This window comes from Phaethon aethereus (genome assembly GCF_964289735.1).
Source record: "Phaethon aethereus genome assembly, chromosome: 28".
In the NCBI taxonomy this organism is placed as follows: Eukaryota; Metazoa; Chordata; class Aves; order Phaethontiformes; family Phaethontidae; genus Phaethon; species Phaethon aethereus.
Window position 1 is genome coordinate 1,177,657 of NC_138604.1, and position 16,429 is coordinate 1,194,085.

At 68.5% G+C, this 16,429-nt stretch overlaps 5 protein-coding genes across 5 annotated transcripts in view; 2 read left to right on the forward strand and 3 right to left on the reverse strand.

Moving 5' to 3' along the window:
• TRIM46 (tripartite motif containing 46) overlaps positions 1–2,225 on the reverse strand; it is a gene marked incomplete at both ends in the record, with an annotated part of 4,328 nt that extends 2,103 nt beyond the window's left edge. The window contains 4 exons of the mRNA XM_082011522.1: positions 127–270; positions 380–723; positions 837–1,092; positions 2,163–2,225. Coding sequence (XP_081867648.1) covers positions 127–270; positions 380–723; positions 837–1,092; positions 2,163–2,225 — 807 coding nt within the window. The remainder of the gene's footprint in view (positions 1–126; positions 271–379; positions 724–836; positions 1,093–2,162) is intronic.
• Positions 2,226–3,078: 853 nt separating this feature from the next.
• Positions 3,079–4,178, forward strand: KRTCAP2 (keratinocyte associated protein 2). Its single transcript, XM_082011681.1, has 4 exons — positions 3,079–3,210; positions 3,282–3,345; positions 3,668–3,734; positions 3,963–4,178. The coding sequence occupies exons 1-4, from the start codon at positions 3,118–3,120 to the stop codon at positions 4,081–4,083; spliced, it is 345 nt and encodes a 114-aa protein (XP_081867807.1). The 5' UTR covers positions 3,079–3,117; the 3' UTR covers positions 4,084–4,178.
• An 857-nt stretch (positions 4,179–5,035) lies between these two features.
• On the forward strand, positions 5,036–5,564 carry DPM3 (dolichyl-phosphate mannosyltransferase subunit 3, regulatory; the record flags this gene model as incomplete). The annotated part of the gene is made up of 2 exons (XM_082011695.1): positions 5,036–5,072; positions 5,280–5,564. The coding sequence occupies exon 2, from the start codon at positions 5,286–5,288 to the stop codon at positions 5,562–5,564; it is 279 nt and encodes a 92-aa protein (XP_081867821.1). The 5' UTR covers positions 5,036–5,072; positions 5,280–5,285.
• A 2,989-nt stretch (positions 5,565–8,553) lies between these two features.
• On the reverse strand, positions 8,554–10,253 carry SLC50A1 (solute carrier family 50 member 1; the record flags this gene model as incomplete). The annotated part of the gene is made up of 6 exons (XM_082011375.1): positions 8,554–8,655; positions 8,966–9,085; positions 9,156–9,317; positions 9,396–9,519; positions 9,641–9,718; positions 10,192–10,253. The coding sequence occupies 6 exons, from the start codon at positions 10,251–10,253 to the stop codon at positions 8,554–8,556; spliced, it is 648 nt and encodes a 215-aa protein (XP_081867501.1).
• Positions 10,254–11,876: 1,623 nt separating this feature from the next.
• Positions 11,877–14,399, reverse strand: LOC309414121 (ephrin-A1-like). Its single transcript, XM_082011402.1, has 5 exons — positions 14,254–14,399; positions 12,704–12,999; positions 12,554–12,619; positions 12,273–12,323; positions 11,877–12,084 (listed from the first exon to the last, which is right to left on the reverse strand). Exons 1-5 carry the CDS (start codon positions 14,352–14,354, stop codon positions 11,969–11,971), a joined length of 630 nt encoding a protein of 209 aa, XP_081867528.1. The 5' UTR covers positions 14,355–14,399; the 3' UTR covers positions 11,877–11,968.
• Between the last annotated feature and the right edge of the window lie 2,030 nt (positions 14,400–16,429).

Below are 16,429 nucleotides of genomic sequence, written 5' to 3' on the forward strand. Positions count from 1 at the left end.
CGAGGTGCTGGCAAACCCCGTGCCCCCGGCCTGTGCACCCCATCTGTCCTGGGGCTGCGCCGATGCCCCTGATTCCTCCCTGTCAAGCACCGTCCTTGCCCCGAGCGCGGCCCCAGTGGCGCTTACCCTGAGGGCCTGGTAGGCGCTGAGCACCGGCGTGATCTTGTGGCTGGTGTGAGTGCGTCGCACGCGGCAAAGCTGGCACACCAGCCGCTGGCAGGTCTTGCAGTAGTGAGTCACCTCCTCCTTGTGCTCCGGGCACATCAGCCCCTGCACGGGCACAGGGGAGCTCAGCGGGGCTCCACACCCACCCCCTGTCCAGGGTTCTCCCCCCGGCACCCACAAAAACCCAAGGAAGACCCCAACGGGGAGGCTGTACCTTGGGGCGGAAGGTGAGGGTGGGGGGCGTGGGCTCATGTTGGGCTTTCTGGGTGCCCCAGGGGTGGTAGAGCTTGAAGCACTCGTTGCAGAAGCTGGACTTGCACTCGGTGCAGCCCTTGGTGGCCTCCAGCTGGGGGGGCTTGCAGAACTGGCACATGATGGCGGCACTGATGTTGATGGTCTGGCGGTAGCGCTCCACCACCCGCTCCAGCGTCAGGTTGCGGAAGAGGCTGCCCAGGCCCCGCTCGCCCAGGTCCACATCCCGCTGGCAGGCCGGGCAGGGGAAGCTGACGGTCTGGGGATGCACGGTGCCCCGCTTGCGCCCCGGGTAGGTGCCGAAGCCTGCAGGAGGGAGGCAGGGAGGGAGTCAGGAAGGGCTCGGTGCCCCAAAGCCGCTCTGCCTTCCCACAGGGGAGCCTGCCGGGCGCCCTCCCCGTCCCCTCCGGCCATCCCACCTGACTTCAGGAGGCGGTCGAGGCGATCGGGCTTGGGGACAGTCCGGCGTCCCAGGCGGGGGCTGCGGGTGGCGGGGGTGGCAGCGGGCGAGGAGGGCTCGGAGGTGGCATCGCAGCAGAGATAGCCGTGCTGCAGCAGCACCTCGCTGGCGCAGACATGGCAGACGTTGTGCGTGCAGGGCAGGGCCAGCGGCTGCTTGTACATCTCCTTGCACACTGGGCAGACCAGCTCCCGCTCCATGTTCTTCATGCTGGTCTGGGGAGAGAGGGGGGAGTGTCACCCGCTGCGGACGGCACCAGGGCCATCATGGGGACTGGGATCAGGCAGTGGGATTGGGACCGGATAAGGGCTGGGACCAGGACTAGCACCAGGATGGGGACCAGGGCTGCAACTGGGATGGGGATTGGGACTGGGGCCGATACCAGGGCCAGGATCAGGACTAGCACTGGGACTAGAGACAGGACCAGCACCAAGTCCATATCAGGCCTGGGACCACCACCAGGGCCAGGGCCAGGATCAGGACCGGCACTGGGGCCAGGGCTGGTACAGGGGCCACGACTGGGGCCAGGATGAGGACCAGCACTGAGGTGAACACCAGTGTCAGGGCCAGGGCCAGGACGAGGATGAGGCCTGGCACCAGCAGCAGGGCAGGGATTAGGACCAGCACTGGGACCAGTACCAGGATGGTGACCAGGGCTGCAACTGGGCCGGGGACTGGGGTTGGGGCTGGCACCAGGGCCAGGAGCAGGACCAGCACTAGCACCAGAGCCAGGACCAGCACCAAAGCCCAGACTGGAGCTGGGGCCAGCACCAGGGCCAGGATCAGGCCTGGGAGCAGCAGCATGGCCAGGAGCAGGACCGGCACTGGGACCAACACCAATATAGGGGCAAGGGCTGGGATCAGGCTGGGGATTGGGGCTGGGGCCGACACCGGGGCCAGGGCTGGGACCAGGGCTGGGACCAGAGCCAGGACCAGCGCCAGGGCCAGGACCAGGATGGGCACCAGGATCGGAGCCAGGATCAGGACCGGGACCCCCACCCACGGGTGTGGAGGCAGCTCCCGGTGCTCCCGGTCCCGGGGGGCCCGGCCCCAGCGGTGACACGATGCGGGAGGGGGCCCGGAGCCGGCTTTCCTCGGGGATCGCCGCCCGGCATGTCGGTGCACGGTCCGAGGCTTCGCCGCGGCCTGCCCGGCCCTCAAGGGCATCCCCGCCATCCCACCGCCCCCGCCATCGGGCCCCACCGCGTTGCCATGGCGACGCCGGTCCCGGGGGAGCCCGGCCCGGCCGCCCCTCTGTGTCCCCCCCGCTGCCGCTGCCGCTCACGCTGATGCGGACGAGCGCGTCCATGATGGAGGTGAAGGTCTGCAGGTCCTCGCCCTCGGCCATGGCTCCGCGCCCGCTCCCGGCGCCGGTTCCCGCGGCGGCAGCAACGGACGCGGACGCCCCGGTCTGTTGCAGGGAGCGGCGGAGCCGGGGGGAGGGCGGGGGGCGGTGGCGCGCATGCTCGGCGGGACCCGCCCCGGCGGCGGCTGCGGGGGGGCGGCGGGGGGCGGTGGGGGGGCGGCAGCGGGAGGCTCCCGCCGCGCACCCGGGCACCCCCCGCTGGGCCCGTGTGGATGGCAGCGCGGCTCGGGGAGCGACGCCCAGGGTAGTCCCCGGGCGGGCTGAGCCGGGCGCCGGAAGAGGGGCCGGGGCTGTGACCGGGACTGCGGAGGGTCCCGCGCCCCCTCCCGGGGCCGCGCGCTGCGCCTCTCTCCGCCGTCGGGGGGCGCGCGAGAGGGCGGGGACTGTAGCGCCGCGCCCGGCCGCCAGGGGGACCCCGAGCCCGCCGGAGCGCTGCGCCCGCGGGGCGGGGCGGGGGCTCCAGCGCATGCGCAGTGTCTCTCCCCGCCTGATGCCGTGTCCCTCCCGGCGCGGCCGCAGTGCGCCTGCGCAGAGTGGAGGCACCGGGACGGGGCCGGGGGCGACGCCGCGGGGCACCATGGGTAACGGGGACGGGACGGGCCCTGGGGGGCTGCGGGACGAGCTGGGGGCCCGGGGGGGGGGGGGGTGTGGGACAAGTCTCGGGGCCTGCGAGAAGGCCTGGTCCTGGGGGCAGGCTGGGAGCTGCAGGCCAGGCCGAGGCCCGGGAGGCAGCCTTGGCCCTGCGGTCCCTGTCGCTGTGGCAGCAGTGACCCCGGTCCCGGCAGCCTTGTGAGGTGATGCCACGGCCCCAGCCGTAGGCACGGGCACCTCCCTGGCACTCTCCTCGCTGCTCTCGCTGCTGCTCTTCGCTGGGATGCAGATGTACAGCCGGCAGCTGGCCTCCACCGAGTGGCTGACCATCCAGGGTGGGCTTCTAGGCTCTGCGCTCTTCGTCTGCTCCCTCACCGTATCCTTCGGGGCTGCAGGGAGTGGGGCTGGGGTGTGGCACCCTGTTTTCTCCCTTAACGCTCCGGCCAGGCCTTCAACAACCTGGAGAACCTCGTCTTCGGCAAGGGCTTCCAGGCCAAGATATTCCCCGAGAGTAAGTGTGGCAGAGGGATGCGGGGCAGGGAGGAGAGGGAGCACATCGTTGTTCAAGGGTGTCAGGTGTGCCGGCCTGCAGCAGGGCTGGGTTTGCAAAGGGCTGCAGCGTGGCCCTGCCTCACATGTGCTTTGCCTGTGGGACCAAAGGGTCCCAGCCCTGGCCTGGAGGAAGGGCCTGCCCTGGTAGTACCCCCTGAGCTTTTCCCATGCTGCTGGTAGGTTTGTCCTGCTGCATTGCTATGGCCCTGACCCTGCTACTCTGAGGCTGACGTGTTGGGTCAGCATGGATGCATCTTTTATCCTGTTTTTTTTCCCTGCAGTCCTCACCTGTCTCTTGCTGGCTCTCTTTGCCTCTGGCCTCATTCACCGAGTCTGTGTAACCACCTGGTGAGTCCAGAGCCTGCTCTGGAGGGCGGGGAGCAGCCGTTGTGCCGCTGTGGCCGCTGCCAGGGACCTTGATGGCTTATGCTTGCCATTGGGAGGGGAACAGGGCACTGGGTAAGGCCAGTGTTAGGCACCACAGCACAACAGGAGTGAAGGGGAAGGTGTCAGTTCAGCCCTGGTGTGTTCCTGCTTGCCAGCAGCTGAGCAGCCTCTTCTCTTCTTTCCTTGCAGCCTCATCTTCTCCATGGTTGGCCTTTACTACATCAACAAGATCTCTTCCACCCTCTACCAGTCTGCAGCACCCGTCGCTGCACCCGCCAAAGCTGTTGGCAAAGGCAGAAAGAGGAATTGATGTCCTGCTGCCCCTTCCCCGGGGCAGCCCTCTCCCTGCCAGGCCGGACTGGGGCTCTCAGCCGCCCAATAAAGCCATTTCTTTGTAGTTCCTTGGCTGCAGCTGCCGCAGGTTTGGTTCCTCTGCCGGCTCTCAGCCCAGTTTCCTTGCACCGCTGTGTGCTGGCACAACTGAGAGCGGTCGTGCTTGCTCGTCGGGGCTGTGGTGGAGCCCAGGGTGGGTTCTCCACCTCACTGGTGCCTGGTGGGGCTCGGCGCGGGCTGGCAGAGCGTGGCCAGGATGGGGGGGCCGACGCTGACCCCACCACTGCCTCCCAGGGAAAAGGTTCTGATGGTGCCTCATCTGCCTGGACCTGCAAGGGAGGAAAATCCCAGCGGAGCTGGGCAGGTCGGAGCAGGCTCTGGTGCGGCAGGGGCTTGGCCTGGCTGGAAGGAGTCGGCGGAGGGCTGCAGGGACACACTGGCACTCGGGGCTCCGGTGGGTGATGGGATGGGGGAGCCAGGGAAGGTGCAGCTCTGCCCCTGGCTGCTGCCAAGCCCCTGTGCTGTACGGCCATGGCTGCTGGTGCTTGGCGGGGAAGAGAGGCACGTCTGTGCCCTCTCCATGCCGGGCAGGGGGGAGCCACTGCGCATCGGGGCTGCCCCGGGGCAGAGGAGGCCTTGGAAAGGGCCCCGCGAGCCGTGGGAGGGCAGGCCCGGTCTGCTCCCACGCCGGCCCCCGCCACCCGCCGTGGCCGGACGCGGAGGAAACCAGATGCTTCCTGCGGCTCCGGCCGCCGCCGCCGAAGCCCGGCGCTTCCTGCGGCACCGGGCCCGGCGCTAGGGGGGGTCCCGCCCGCAGGGGGCGCCCCGCAGCCTCCCTGCGCGCATGCGCTATGGGGCGTGGCACGGCTCCGCACTACAGCTCCCAGCGGCCCCCGCGCCGCGGCGCTGCCGTGACTCATCCTCGCGACGGTGGGAGAGCGGACGCTGGGCCCGGGACCGATCAAGGTGTGGGCGGGGGCTGGTACCGGCAGGCGGGGGCGGTACCTATTCCTCGGCCGGTTCGGGAGGGCCCGGTTCGCGAAGGCCCGCGGGGGCTCGGGCCCTGTTCGGGAGGGCAGGGAGGGGGCCGGGGGGCACGGAGGCGGCTGGGCCCGGCCCGGTTGGGGGGCGGGGCGCTGGTCGGTCCGCCTCTCACGGCCGCTTTCTCCACAGGCCGCCATGACCAAGCTGGGGCAGTGGCTGTGTGGACTCGCCCTGCTGGGCTCAGCCTGGGCCGCGCTGGCGTTGGCACCACCGGGGCTGCAGCTCCCGGCCCCGTACCGGCAGGCCCTGTTGCCCCTGCCCGTCTACCTGCTGGTGGCCTTCGGCTGCTACTCCCTGGCCACCGTGGGCTACCGCCTGGCCACTTTCAACGACTGTGAGGAGGCAGCTGCTGAGTTGCAGGAGCACATAAGTGCGGCACGGGTAGACCTGCGCCGCCGAGGGCTGCGCTTCTGACCCCAATAAAGCTGAGGGACAGTGGCTGCCTGTGATGTACAGTGCTCCCCGGGGGCGGGGGCACAGAGGGGAGCGGGGGGCCTCTGGCCGGGGCTGCCCTGGGCAGTGCTGCCGTGGGCAGGGGCCACAAGCAGCCACAGACCCAGGACACTGCTTGAAGCCGCACTGGTGGGCAATCGCTCATGTCTCCCCAGGATGATGCTGGTGTTCCGGGAGCTCTGCGCAGACGAGGGGTCTCCACACAGGCCCGTGTCCCCTCTCAGCACTCCCACCACCCTGCAGAGGCTGCAGGGAGCCTGCACCAGCCCAACCTCTCCCTCTCCAAGCTTCATGGAGCTTGGCTCTAGAGGCAGGGATGCAAGGTGGCGAGAACAGGATCAGGCCTCGCCCTGCAGGCCTGCGGCACTGGGTAGCACTGTGGGCAGAACGCGTTCCCGGCTGCCCTTCAGATGTGGTTCGCGCTGTCAGGTGGGAGCTGGCGAAGACTCATCCCGGCCCCGCTGGCCGATTTCCAGGGGAAGGAGGAGAGATGCTGGCTGGGTGGAGCAGGCGGCGCAGCCTTTAAAATGCAGAGTGCTCTGAGCCTGTGGTCTCCCCCAGCCTGCCGGGGCGGCTCAGCCCATGCCGGGGGGCTGCTCCCCGCTCCTGCTGATGCAGCAGCTGCTCCTCTCTGCCCCCACCTTTGTGGGCAGCAGCAGGCAGATGTGCCGGACCACTGCACTGGGCTTCTCCAGGAAGGGGGACAAGTGCCCCGCAGCAGAGGCATCCCTGCTGTAGGCTGGGGGTCCCTGGTCAGCCTCTGTCCAGGGGTTCCCCTCTGTCTGGGGCTGCCTGAGACCCAGTGCTGCCGGCCTGTCTGGAAGAGCTGTGTGGCTGGTGGTGACGCATGCCGGGACCTGCCTTCCTGGCAGCCTCCCTGGCTTCTTCGCATACCAGCCAAAGGACTTTCTTGTTTTTAATTATTGGCTGCGCATCCTTCTGCAAAAAGGAGCAGTTGGTATCATGAGGGAGGACTCGGGCTAATTAGCAGGAGCGACTAATTAGCTGTTTCCTGAGCAACAATGGCAGCTCTGAGCAGGGTGGGCAGCTCCTGCGGTCTCGCCTGTGCATGGCCGTTTGTGGGGTGGCACCACCCCAGATTCGGCAAAGCGGTGCCTTTCTGGGGTGCAGGGCAAGAACAGCAGCCCTTCATGGGCTACTCATGGCCTTCCGTGGGCTACTCACAGCACTCTGTGGGCTACTCGGGGCCCTCTGGCAGCTGGGCAGGCAGCAGCACGGTGGCAGCTTTTCCCTGCACAAACACATGCCCGCTGCAGGCGCTCGCGCCCCGGGGAGATGCTCCGCTCGCCTCTGGCCTCGTGTGTGGGGTTGCGTCGTGACCACTCCCGCCAGCTGCTTGCGGCACATGCCAACCGGAGTGACCGGTGGGCAGCCAAGTTTCTGCCTGGTGCGTCAGCAGGGAAAGCTGCCCTTTCCCAAGGTGGTCAGTCCTTCACCCAGGCTGGGAGCCATACCCCAGTGCTGGTGGGGGGGAGCGGGGGCTCCTCCCCACCGGGAAATGGGGCTGCTGCGGCTGGGGGAGCAAGCAAGGCCCTGGGGCGAGTCCCTGGGGCAGAGACACCTGCAAGCGCAGCCGGTGCAGGCAAGTGGAGCCCTGGCTCTGCGGCAGCAAGACGGAGCACGCCGGGCAAGCCCAGTAGCTGCACCGGCTGGGGTTGTGTGCCGCAGCACAGCGGGAGCTTGTCTTCCCCTCCAGCCACCGCTCTCGGCTCGGCTCCGTTCCTGCTGCTCGCCTCCATATTGATTTTTCCCAGGCCACATCGCAAGGTGTAAACGAGTGTCTGAGCCGTAGCACAGGCTCTGCCAAAGTCCTCGTCACCGCTTCCTTAATCCGGCCTGCGTCATCCGGGATGGAGGACGTGCCCACACCAACAGAGCTGGGGACGGGGCTCCTCACCCTGTGGGGGGGGTCTCCCGCCCTGGGAGGGAAGTCACGTTTTCCAAGGCATCAGCGTCTGTTGTGTAATTTGGTCACTCAAACATGCTCCTGTCCCTCTGCTGATGGACTTGCCTGATAGCTTCATTCCAGATCATTGTTAATTTGTTAATCGAATTTGGGTCGATGCCAACGGCTGCCTGATTTGTGCACGCTCAATCGTCGTGGTTTTAGTGAGGATTTTAATTGATTGTAAGTTTGCCGTCATGGCCGGTCGCAAGCCCCATGTCGAAGCTGCAGAGTGGACTTTTCTTTCCCCGGTGTGACCGGTGTCCCCGTGCTGCTGCTCACGGCGGTTCAGAGCAGCCTCCCTGGGAGTACTGCCATCCTCGGTGTCCCCTCCCTGCCCCAACCCAGACCCGTGCCCGCTCCCTTCCTGGGGCCGGGGCTGATGCTTCCTTGCTGCTGCGAGTGCAGGGGTTGCCAGGATGAGCCCCCACCATCCTGGGGCCAAAGTGGCTGTGGGGACAAGGGCTGTCCTGGCCTTTGCACCCAGCACACCAGGAGGAAGGGGACAAAAAACAGGCACTGGAAAAAGTCTCTGCTTTATTAAAAGGCACTTAAATTTGTACAAAAGAGATGCAGGGCTGCCCGGCAGCCCCAGCCCGGCGCTGGGGCAGAGCCATGGGTGTGGAAGACCATCCAGGGGTCCCTGGGTACAGGCAGGATGCCCGGGGACTGAAGTGGGGGGCTCCCGCCGCCCTGAAGGCATCACTGAGACCAACGCAACCATCACCAAAGGACCAAGGGCTGGAGGGATGCCAGCAAGGGTGAACCACGGCGGCAGAGGCAGGAGGTGCCCTCCAGGGGCCCTGGTCCTGCCAGGATCGGGTGGCCCTAGGCCGAGGGAGAGAGCAGCACCGTGGTGGCACCCAGAGTTCAGTGGCTGGGGCCTGTCCACGCTGGAGTAAACTGGCAAGGGGAGGCTGGGGGGGAATCCTTCATCAATCTGCGAGCACGTGGGCTCCTTCCTCGGGGTCCAGCAGAGCCCCCTCAGGCGTGCAGGGGTCTGTAGGGCTTGTCCTGGCCTGGTGGGTACCGCCAGAAGAGCCAGAACCGCACGATGCTGGTGACGATCCCCGGCACGTTTGGGACCTGCGGAAGGACGGGGAGGTGGGGAGTGGATCTACCCGGCTTGCAGCGCTGCTGCCCTCCCCCACTGCCACTCCACCAGCCCCGCGTTGCCGGGGGAGATTTATTGGCCTTATACCATCTAATTAATTAAAATCAATACTCATCGTGCTGAGCCGAGTCACCGGCTCTGCTGTGTGACACAGATGACGCTGGATGGGGGCTGGCCCAGTGCCAACTGCTCAGCTGAACACTGTGAGGGGGACGGGATGGGACGGGACGGGAGGGGATGGGATGGGAGAGCATCCCTTAGCCACCTGCCACCCCAACCCACCGTGATGTAGGGGTCACGGAGCTGCAGGCCATAGAGCGTCCAGCTGGTGGAGGCCAGGAAGGTGGCAACTGTCAGGGGGAAGGACAGGCAGCGCGTTGACTTGCTCCGGACAATCTTGGCCTGCAGAAGCACATGTCGGGTTGGTCCCAGGCTGGGCAGCGCTGGTGCCACCATGCCCAGCCCCACGCACCAGGTCAGCCAGCGGCGAGAGGTACATGCCGATGGTGAAGACGCTGCAGAAGAGCCCCAGGTGTGCCAGGCGTGTCTGCGCATCAGCAATCAGGAGGGTGAAGTAGCCGTAGCCGGCAGCCAGCACGGCCAGGAGCAGCAGGCTCCGCAGCAGCATGGGACGCTGGGGCAGAGACGAAGGGACGGTCAGGGCGAGGGTTCCCCCCGTGCCCTGCATTGACCCAGCCGGGCTGCCCCCCACCTTTGCGGGGCTGTAGTAGAGGTATGCCAGGATGTAGAGGGTCTGCAGGGCTGCCCCAACAGTGTTGACGGCGATCAGTGTCCAGTCCCGCTTCAAGCAGCCGTAGCCCAGCCAGCTCAGGTTGCTGCAGGGCAAACGGCACAGGCTGCCATGGCCTGGGGGCTTCTGCCCACCCCCACGGTCATGTAACCCCCCCCAACAGCATGTGACACCCTCCCCGCCCCCCGGGCTCGACCCCGCTGTACTTGACGTCGGTGGTGAGGAAGGGCAGGAACTGGATGTTCTCCACGCTCTTGGTTGCCAACATCTGGCGCAGGTCGGACCTGGGGGAGCGGAGGGGAGCGGCCCCCTGGGTGCCCAGCGCCACGGGGTGTGCAGTGCTGGGGGGCTACAGCCTTTGCAGCCAGCAGGCACCCCCCAAAACGTGCACCCTGAAATACCCCCAGCCCCTGCCACTGCACACCCCACACCTCCTCCAGCCCCTACACCCTCAGTGCCCCACCCCGCGCCCCCAGACCCCTCTGTTCCCTGGCGTCCTATGCCTTCAGCCTTGTCACCCCCCAGCCCCCGCAAACCGGCCCCAGTGCCTCCCGCACCGCACCCCTCAATTCCCCTCCCATCGTACCCCCCGAACCGGACCCAGGGTGCTCCCAAACCCCTCCACATCGGCCCGCAATGGCCCCCATTGCACCCCGGAACCGTCCCGGCGCCCTCCCCATTGCACCCCCAGCCCTCCCACACCCCCATGGCCCCCCGCCCCCCGCCGCGCAGGGCCTGGAGCCGCCCGGGCGCTCACAGGCCGGTCCCGAACATGGCGAGGGTGCAGGCCAGGCAGGCGGCGGCGAGCAGCGGGGCCATGCCGGGCCGCGGCACCGGGCACCGGCGGCAGCGGGGAGCGGGGCGGTGCTGCCCGCGGCGGGGCGGGGCGGGACGCACTACCGGGGAGGGACCGGCGGCGACACGGGGCTGGGGGGGGGTGGTGCCGGCCACGGGGGGCAGCACGCGGGTCGCGCCGCCGCGTCGGGCCAGGTAGCCCCGACACCACCGTGATGGGCAGAGGCGAGCCCCATGGGGCACCCCACGGCGGGGGGGGGGGGGAACGACGACCACACACCCCACCGGCGCTGTCCCCAGTGCAGGGGCCTCACCTCCCCACGACCCCGCATCCCTGGGCCCTCCATCCCAAGGGTCCCACAGCCCTGGGACCCCCCATTCCAGGGGCCTTCGTCCCTGTCACCCCACCTCCCCCAGACCCTGCAGCCCCGGGCCCCCCGGGCCCCCCCCCCCAAGATCCCCTATGCCTGGGGACACACCTCCCTGGCATCCCCCTTCCCTGAGATCCCCCCCCACCCCTGGGCCTCACACCCCACAGGTCCCATAGCTCAGTGGGTCCAGTGCCCTGAAATTCTGCACCCCTCAATTGCCCCCCCCCCCCCCCCAATTCCCCACTCTCAGGGCCACAGCACCCCACCGGGGGTCCTGGGGTCCCACCAGGCTGCCTCCCCTGCCAGCCCCGAGGGCTCTGGCCGCACCTCAGCCCCTCCCTCACCCCTGTCGGGGTCTGTCCCATCGGGGCAGCCGCTCAGCCTGGGACCTCAGCCCAGTGCAGGGGGAAGGGGGAAAAGGCAGCCCCCAGGCCCTGGGAGGGCCTTGTGTCACCAGATAAAAACAACTGATAGCACCGGCCCTGCTGGGGCACTTTTCCACTTCAAAGCCCTGTGCAAACACCAGCCAATAAATTAATTAACCAGCACAAACGCCTGGCATGGGCCATTCCTCCTTCCAAGGCCAGGCAAGCCCAGCCCCACGGTGTGGGGGACAGCCCCCCCCTCCCCAGCCCCAGCTGCTCAGCATGGTCTTGGTTATTTATTCAAGACAATCGTATAAAAACTCCCATGTTAGAAAGCTGTACAAATCGGGGCAGGCAAAGCGCCCTGCGCAGGGGACTGCTGGGGGGGATGCCCCTCCGGCACCCGGCAGAGGGGAGGGGAAGGGGCAGATCCAGCATGGGGGTAGCTCTCGCCCACCCCTGTGTGCGGTTGGGGTGAAGGAAGGGGAAGTCGGGCATCTCGAGCACATCCAACTCCCCAAGCCAGTGATGCTGAGGGACCACAGCCCCAAGGCGCTGCTGCAGCCAGCACCGGTGGCACCCAGCTGGCTGCAGGGCCAGCACCACGTCCCCGCCTGCAGGACACGTCACAGTCTGAGCTCACAGCGGAGGGAGACCCGAGGGCTGCCCATGGGCGAGCTCAGTTCCTGGGGCAGGGTGCCAGCCCCTGCTCCCCTCCAATCTGGGGCACACAGCCCCCTCCAGCCCTGGGCTCACGCTCAGTCTCCGGCTGCCAAGAGCATCCTGCCCGCAAGGGCAGGGGGAGGCAGGGCAGCCCGAGGGCTTTGGCTGCTCAGCTCTGCTTCAGGCCCTCTGGCCCTATAATACTGACAAATCCTTTCCTTGCCCAGATGTGCCCAGGGCAGGCCACCCCAGGGCACAGATGAGGACCACAAGGGTCCCGAACACCCAGCTCCGTCCCCAGCGGCCGCAGCCTTGGTCCATCTGGGCACAGCTGGGCAGCTCACAGCCCCTGCGGCACCAGGAGGGGCAGGAGGAGGCTGATGAAGGTGAAGGGGCTGCTGCCCCGCATCGCCGAGTTCTGCCCCACGCTCCTCAGCACGTGTGCGGCTGCATCGTCTGCGGGCAGAGAAGAGCTGTGAGTGTCCCCGACCAAGCCCCAAGCCAGCACCACCATCAGCCCGGGCAGGGACTGCCGCCAGCCCTGCTGCCAGATTCCCACGGGAGAGCGGCTGGGCTCCGCCTGGCACTCCTGCCAGCCCCACGGCCGCCCGGACCCACCTGCCTGCCCGCGGCCACCAACCTACCTGCCTGGATCCTCCCCTTCTGGGTAGAGGCAGGGACAGGTGGTGCCGGAGCTGCAAAGCAAACGCGGGTCAGGCCGGCGAAGGGCAGCTCCCCGACGCCCCGCAGCCATGTGTCACCAGGGGCTGTCCCCCACCAGCCACCGGCACCTTCCCCACACCCTGGGGCTGGCAGGGGACCACAGCCCAGCCGTGACTCAGCTCAGGAAAGGCCGAGTCGGGCACCAACACTGCGACTGGGAAGGGGGGCACGGGCGGCACGTGGGGACCCAGGCAATACTCACTGCCTTTGCCAGCCACTGTCACCTTCAGCTTCAGGCACGCTTCCCCGTGGTGGTGAATGGGCTTGGCTGCAAGGGAGGATGCGGGTTAGGGGGAGGTGGGGGGGTGCCCGGCAGGGACCCCAGCCCCACGGCAGACCCCCAGGCACTCACAAATATAGTAGTAGCTGTGCCCCTCCTTGAACTCCTTGCCCAGTGTGAAGGGGGTGAAGCGCTGGAACTTCTCTGAGAACTTCTCGGGGCCATGCAGGGCGCTGGGCTTGTCGCACTCCCAGCGGATCTGCTCCTTGGAGCGGGGCTTGCAGGCCTGGTACTCCTCCAGCTCCACCAGGTAGAGGGTGTAGCGCTCCATCGTGCGGGGGTCCACGCTCCCCTCCTCGTAGTGTGGGCAGATGATGTCCAGGTAGTCATTGAGGCGCACCTCCACCGTGTAGTCGCTCCACAGGAACCTGCGGCAGGAGGGAGGCAGAGGTCAGCTCCAGTGGGGAGAGGCGTGGGGGGGTCCTCATTCCCCTGCACCCCCAAATCCCCTCACTGATTAATGGGGCCAAGGGAGAGCAGCCTCCCGCCTGCAGCAGCTCCTCAGAGCCCGACATGGGGCAACCTTTGGTCCGCCCTTCCCCGTGCAAAGTCCCACAGTGCCCAGGCTGGCTTTGGGAGCAAAACACCCTCTGGCACTGGCCCCACGCAGACAGCTGGCAGGTGTACCCCCCTTCCCAGCACCCCCACAGCCCCAGCAGCCAGGGAGCAGGGAGGGGACCCACCGGGACACGCACCCTGCCCGTCCCAACGCTCCCGGAGCCAGGAGGCGTCGGCAGCTCTCGCCTGTGGGGCAGCAGGCCCAGCTCCAGCGCCTGCTGCTCCCCACACCTCACCCTGGGGGTGACAGACCAGCGGCCGGCCAGGGGCCTCTGAGGGGTCCCCTCACCTCGCTGGTTGCCGTGGCCTCGGCCCACCTATCCAGGCCAGGCCCTGCTCCCGAAACCCTGCGGACCCTGGTCACCCTGGCAGGGGGGACGATGACACAGCCCTACAACCTGGGGGGTGGTGCCAGGGGGGTCCTAGAGCTGGGGCACACGGCGCAGGGAGGGAGCACCCCTATGGCTGGTGCTGGCGTCTGGGGGCACCCCTACAGCCTCGGGGTCACAGCCGGGGGGCACCCCTACAGCCATGGGGGTCTGGTGCCTTAGAGGTCACGCCTACAATCGGAGGGGCACCCCTACTGCCTGGGAGGGCTGATGCCTGGGAGGGGGGCAGCCCCACAGCCCCAGACCATCCCGGGGGCCGGTCCCGGTCAGACACCCCCCCCGCACATCCTGCCCGGGCGGCGGGAGCCGGGGCCAGCCCCGTGTTTGTCAACACGCTTCCCTGTGCCCCGGCGCCGGGGCTGGCGCCGCGCCACCCCCGCGGGGAAGGAAGAGGCCCCGCTCCCGCTCGGCCCTGGGAACGGAAAGGCCCCCCCGGTCCGCACCTGGGCCGGCCGCGCCGCTCCCCGGGACCGCCCCGCCGGCGCTCAGCCCGGGCCCCGCCGCCCCCCAGCACCGACCCCGCCGCCCCCCAGCACCGACTTCGGCCTCTCCCCTCCCGCTCGACCCGCGCCCCCCGCCCACCCAGCCCCGCGGAGGCTCCATCTCCGCCGCCCGGCTCGGACAAAGGGCGCGGCGCCGTCCGGGTCCGGGTGCCGGTGCCGGTGCCGCACTCACCGGGGGTTGGAGCTGTTCCAGAAGACGGTGTGGCGCTCGGCTGCGGCCGCCCAGCACAGCCCCAGCCCCAGCAGGGCCAGGGGCACCCACCGCCGCTCCATGCGCTCCGCGGGGCGCGCTCCGCCGGGCGGGCACCGCCCCGGCCCCCGCCTTAAGTACGGCCCCGCCGCCGCCGCCCCGCGCCCCGCCCCGCGCCCCGGGGCACAACAACAACACGGGCAGCGCGGGGGGGGCTGGCCCCACGCACGACCGGCACCGCGCAGAGTCCCCCCCAACCGTCGGCGGCTCCGGGGGGGGCGGGATGCGGGAGCCAAGGCGGCGGCGGGGGCGGCCGGGGGGCAGGTCCGGCACGGCCACCCTTGGCCCTGCCTGGGCAGGGGGGTCACCCCTGGCTGAGGCACCGGGGTGATGCGCAGTGATGGGGTGAGGCCCGGGCTGTTCCCCGCGGGGGGCGGCGTGAACCCCGGGTGCTCGGGGCGAAGGGGGGGAGCCGTGACCGTCCCCTCCTCCCCGGGGGGGCAATGGCCGGCGGGGGGGGACGGACCCTGCAGGCCTGTCCCCCTCCCGGCCCTCGCCGTGGGAACCCCCTGATCTGAGATGCTGGGGGACATCAGGAACCCCTGGGCAAGCAGGGCCTGGGGAGCTGCAGGATCTGCCGAGAAGGTGCCAGGGACCGTGAGGGGCTGGGGGTGGCAGGGGCAGCCCCCCTCTTCCTCCCCCCTGCCCATATCAGCTGCCCCTGCTCTCCCCAGGGCTTTGCTCCAGCACCAGGCAAACCCCACACACGTCCCCTGCCCCCCTCCCTGTTTCCTTGATATAGTGAAATTCCTCTCGTGACCCCTCAGCACTGGGTGGGGGGCTGCGGGCGCAGCGGGCGCATTGCCAGCTGCCTGGCAGGGAGCGCGGCGGCTCACTATCTGCCTCCATCTGCCCCCGACACCAATCCATCCTTGTTAAGCCCGGCGGAGAGATGCTTCGCCTCTGTGTTGTGAAGTGATAACTCAGCCGCATTTGCAAAACAACTTTCCTCTTGTTTATTACATAATGATCCATTGATTGTGGGTAATGTTGCATGCCCGCCGCTGCAGCCGTGCGAGGAGCGCTCCCCTGGCACGCTGGAGGGGCTCGGGCGGGCGCCGGCACCACGGCTGTAACCGGAGAGTGGCTGGTGGCTCCAGCAGCTGAGGGCTCTCGCGGGGCTCTGGGGCCGGTGCTCGTGTCCCACCTGCGTCTCCCGTGTCCTCCCTGCATCCCGGCTTCTCTCTCCACCCTCGTTTCCCGCGGGAGTGGGACCCGCTCCTTCCCTTTCATCCTCCCTCTTTGCGGCCAAGCCTGACATCATCCCCTGCGCCGTAATGACTGTGCAAGGCCTCGTGCTCCCAGGAAGCCGGCGCTGCCATGGCTTGTACAGGAGAGCACCTCCCGGGAACCCCCCTGGGGCCACAGCCCGCCGGGATCAGAGAACCGGAGCGTGGCACACGCAAGCCGCGGGGACGGGGGCAGTCGGACAGCGGTGGGAGAGGGTCAACATCACAGCCGCTTCCTTCCCCAGGCTCCTGGCATCGCCCCAGTACTGCCCCCACCATGGCCTGTGCTGGGCACTTGGAGAAACTGGGGCAGGGAGCAGTGGGGGGCCGTGCAGTGGGGCAGAGCTGCTGCAAGCCCGGGGGGTGACGAGCCTCCCGGAGCACCACACTGGATCTGTTTTGCAGGAATGGGATGTGGTACCCAGCACCGCTGGCTGAGGGGCTCCCCATGTCCCCTCCACCATGGTCCCCAGCCCCAGGGCACCAGTGCGTGGGGACAGAGCTGGGAGCAAAGCCACAGGGACCCGGCCAGGTCCCGGCACCGCTGCCCTGCTTGGCCCGCAGCAAAAGGGCAGTGCCAGCATTGGTGACTGGACCTGGGGAGGAAGGACAAGCACGTGTCCCCTGCTGGGGACAGCCCAAGGGACAAGCTGGGGTTGGAGCTTGCCCTGTTACCTCCCTGTGCCGGATCACCCGGGGCTCGACAGCGGGGGACGAGCTGCGGCAGGGATGGGGTGACTGTCAGGGCGGGCACCCACCCACAGCAGCACCGGGGGTACCAGTGGTGCTGATGGCGGTGCACGCGTGTGCGTGGTCACAGCCATGCCACCTGGCGAGCGTGGGGCTGGGGACTGCCCTGCGTGACCGTG

Excerpts from the sequence above, each read along its gene's own strand:
- LOC309414121 (XM_082011402.1), bottom strand. The coding sequence starts at position 14,354 with ATGGAGCGGCGGTGGGTGCCCCTGGCCCTGCTGGGGCTGGGGCTGTGC. Across the intron at positions 13,000-14,253 it reads TGGAACAGCTCCAACCCCCG|GTTCCTGTGGAGCGACTACA; the intron begins GTGAGTGCGGCA and ends CTCCTGCCGCAG. Across the intron at positions 12,324-12,553 it reads GACAGTGGCTGGCAAAGGCA|CTCCGGCACCACCTGTCCCT; the intron begins GTGAGTATTGCC and ends TTTGCTTTGCAG.
- KRTCAP2 (XM_082011681.1), top strand. The coding sequence starts at position 3,118 with ATGCAGATGTACAGCCGGCAGCTGGCCTCCACCGAGTGGCTGACCATC. Across the intron at positions 3,211-3,281 it reads TCTTCGTCTGCTCCCTCACC|GCCTTCAACAACCTGGAGAA; the intron begins GTATCCTTCGGG and ends CGCTCCGGCCAG. Across the intron at positions 3,735-3,962 it reads CGAGTCTGTGTAACCACCTG|CCTCATCTTCTCCATGGTTG; the intron begins GTGAGTCCAGAG and ends CTTTCCTTGCAG.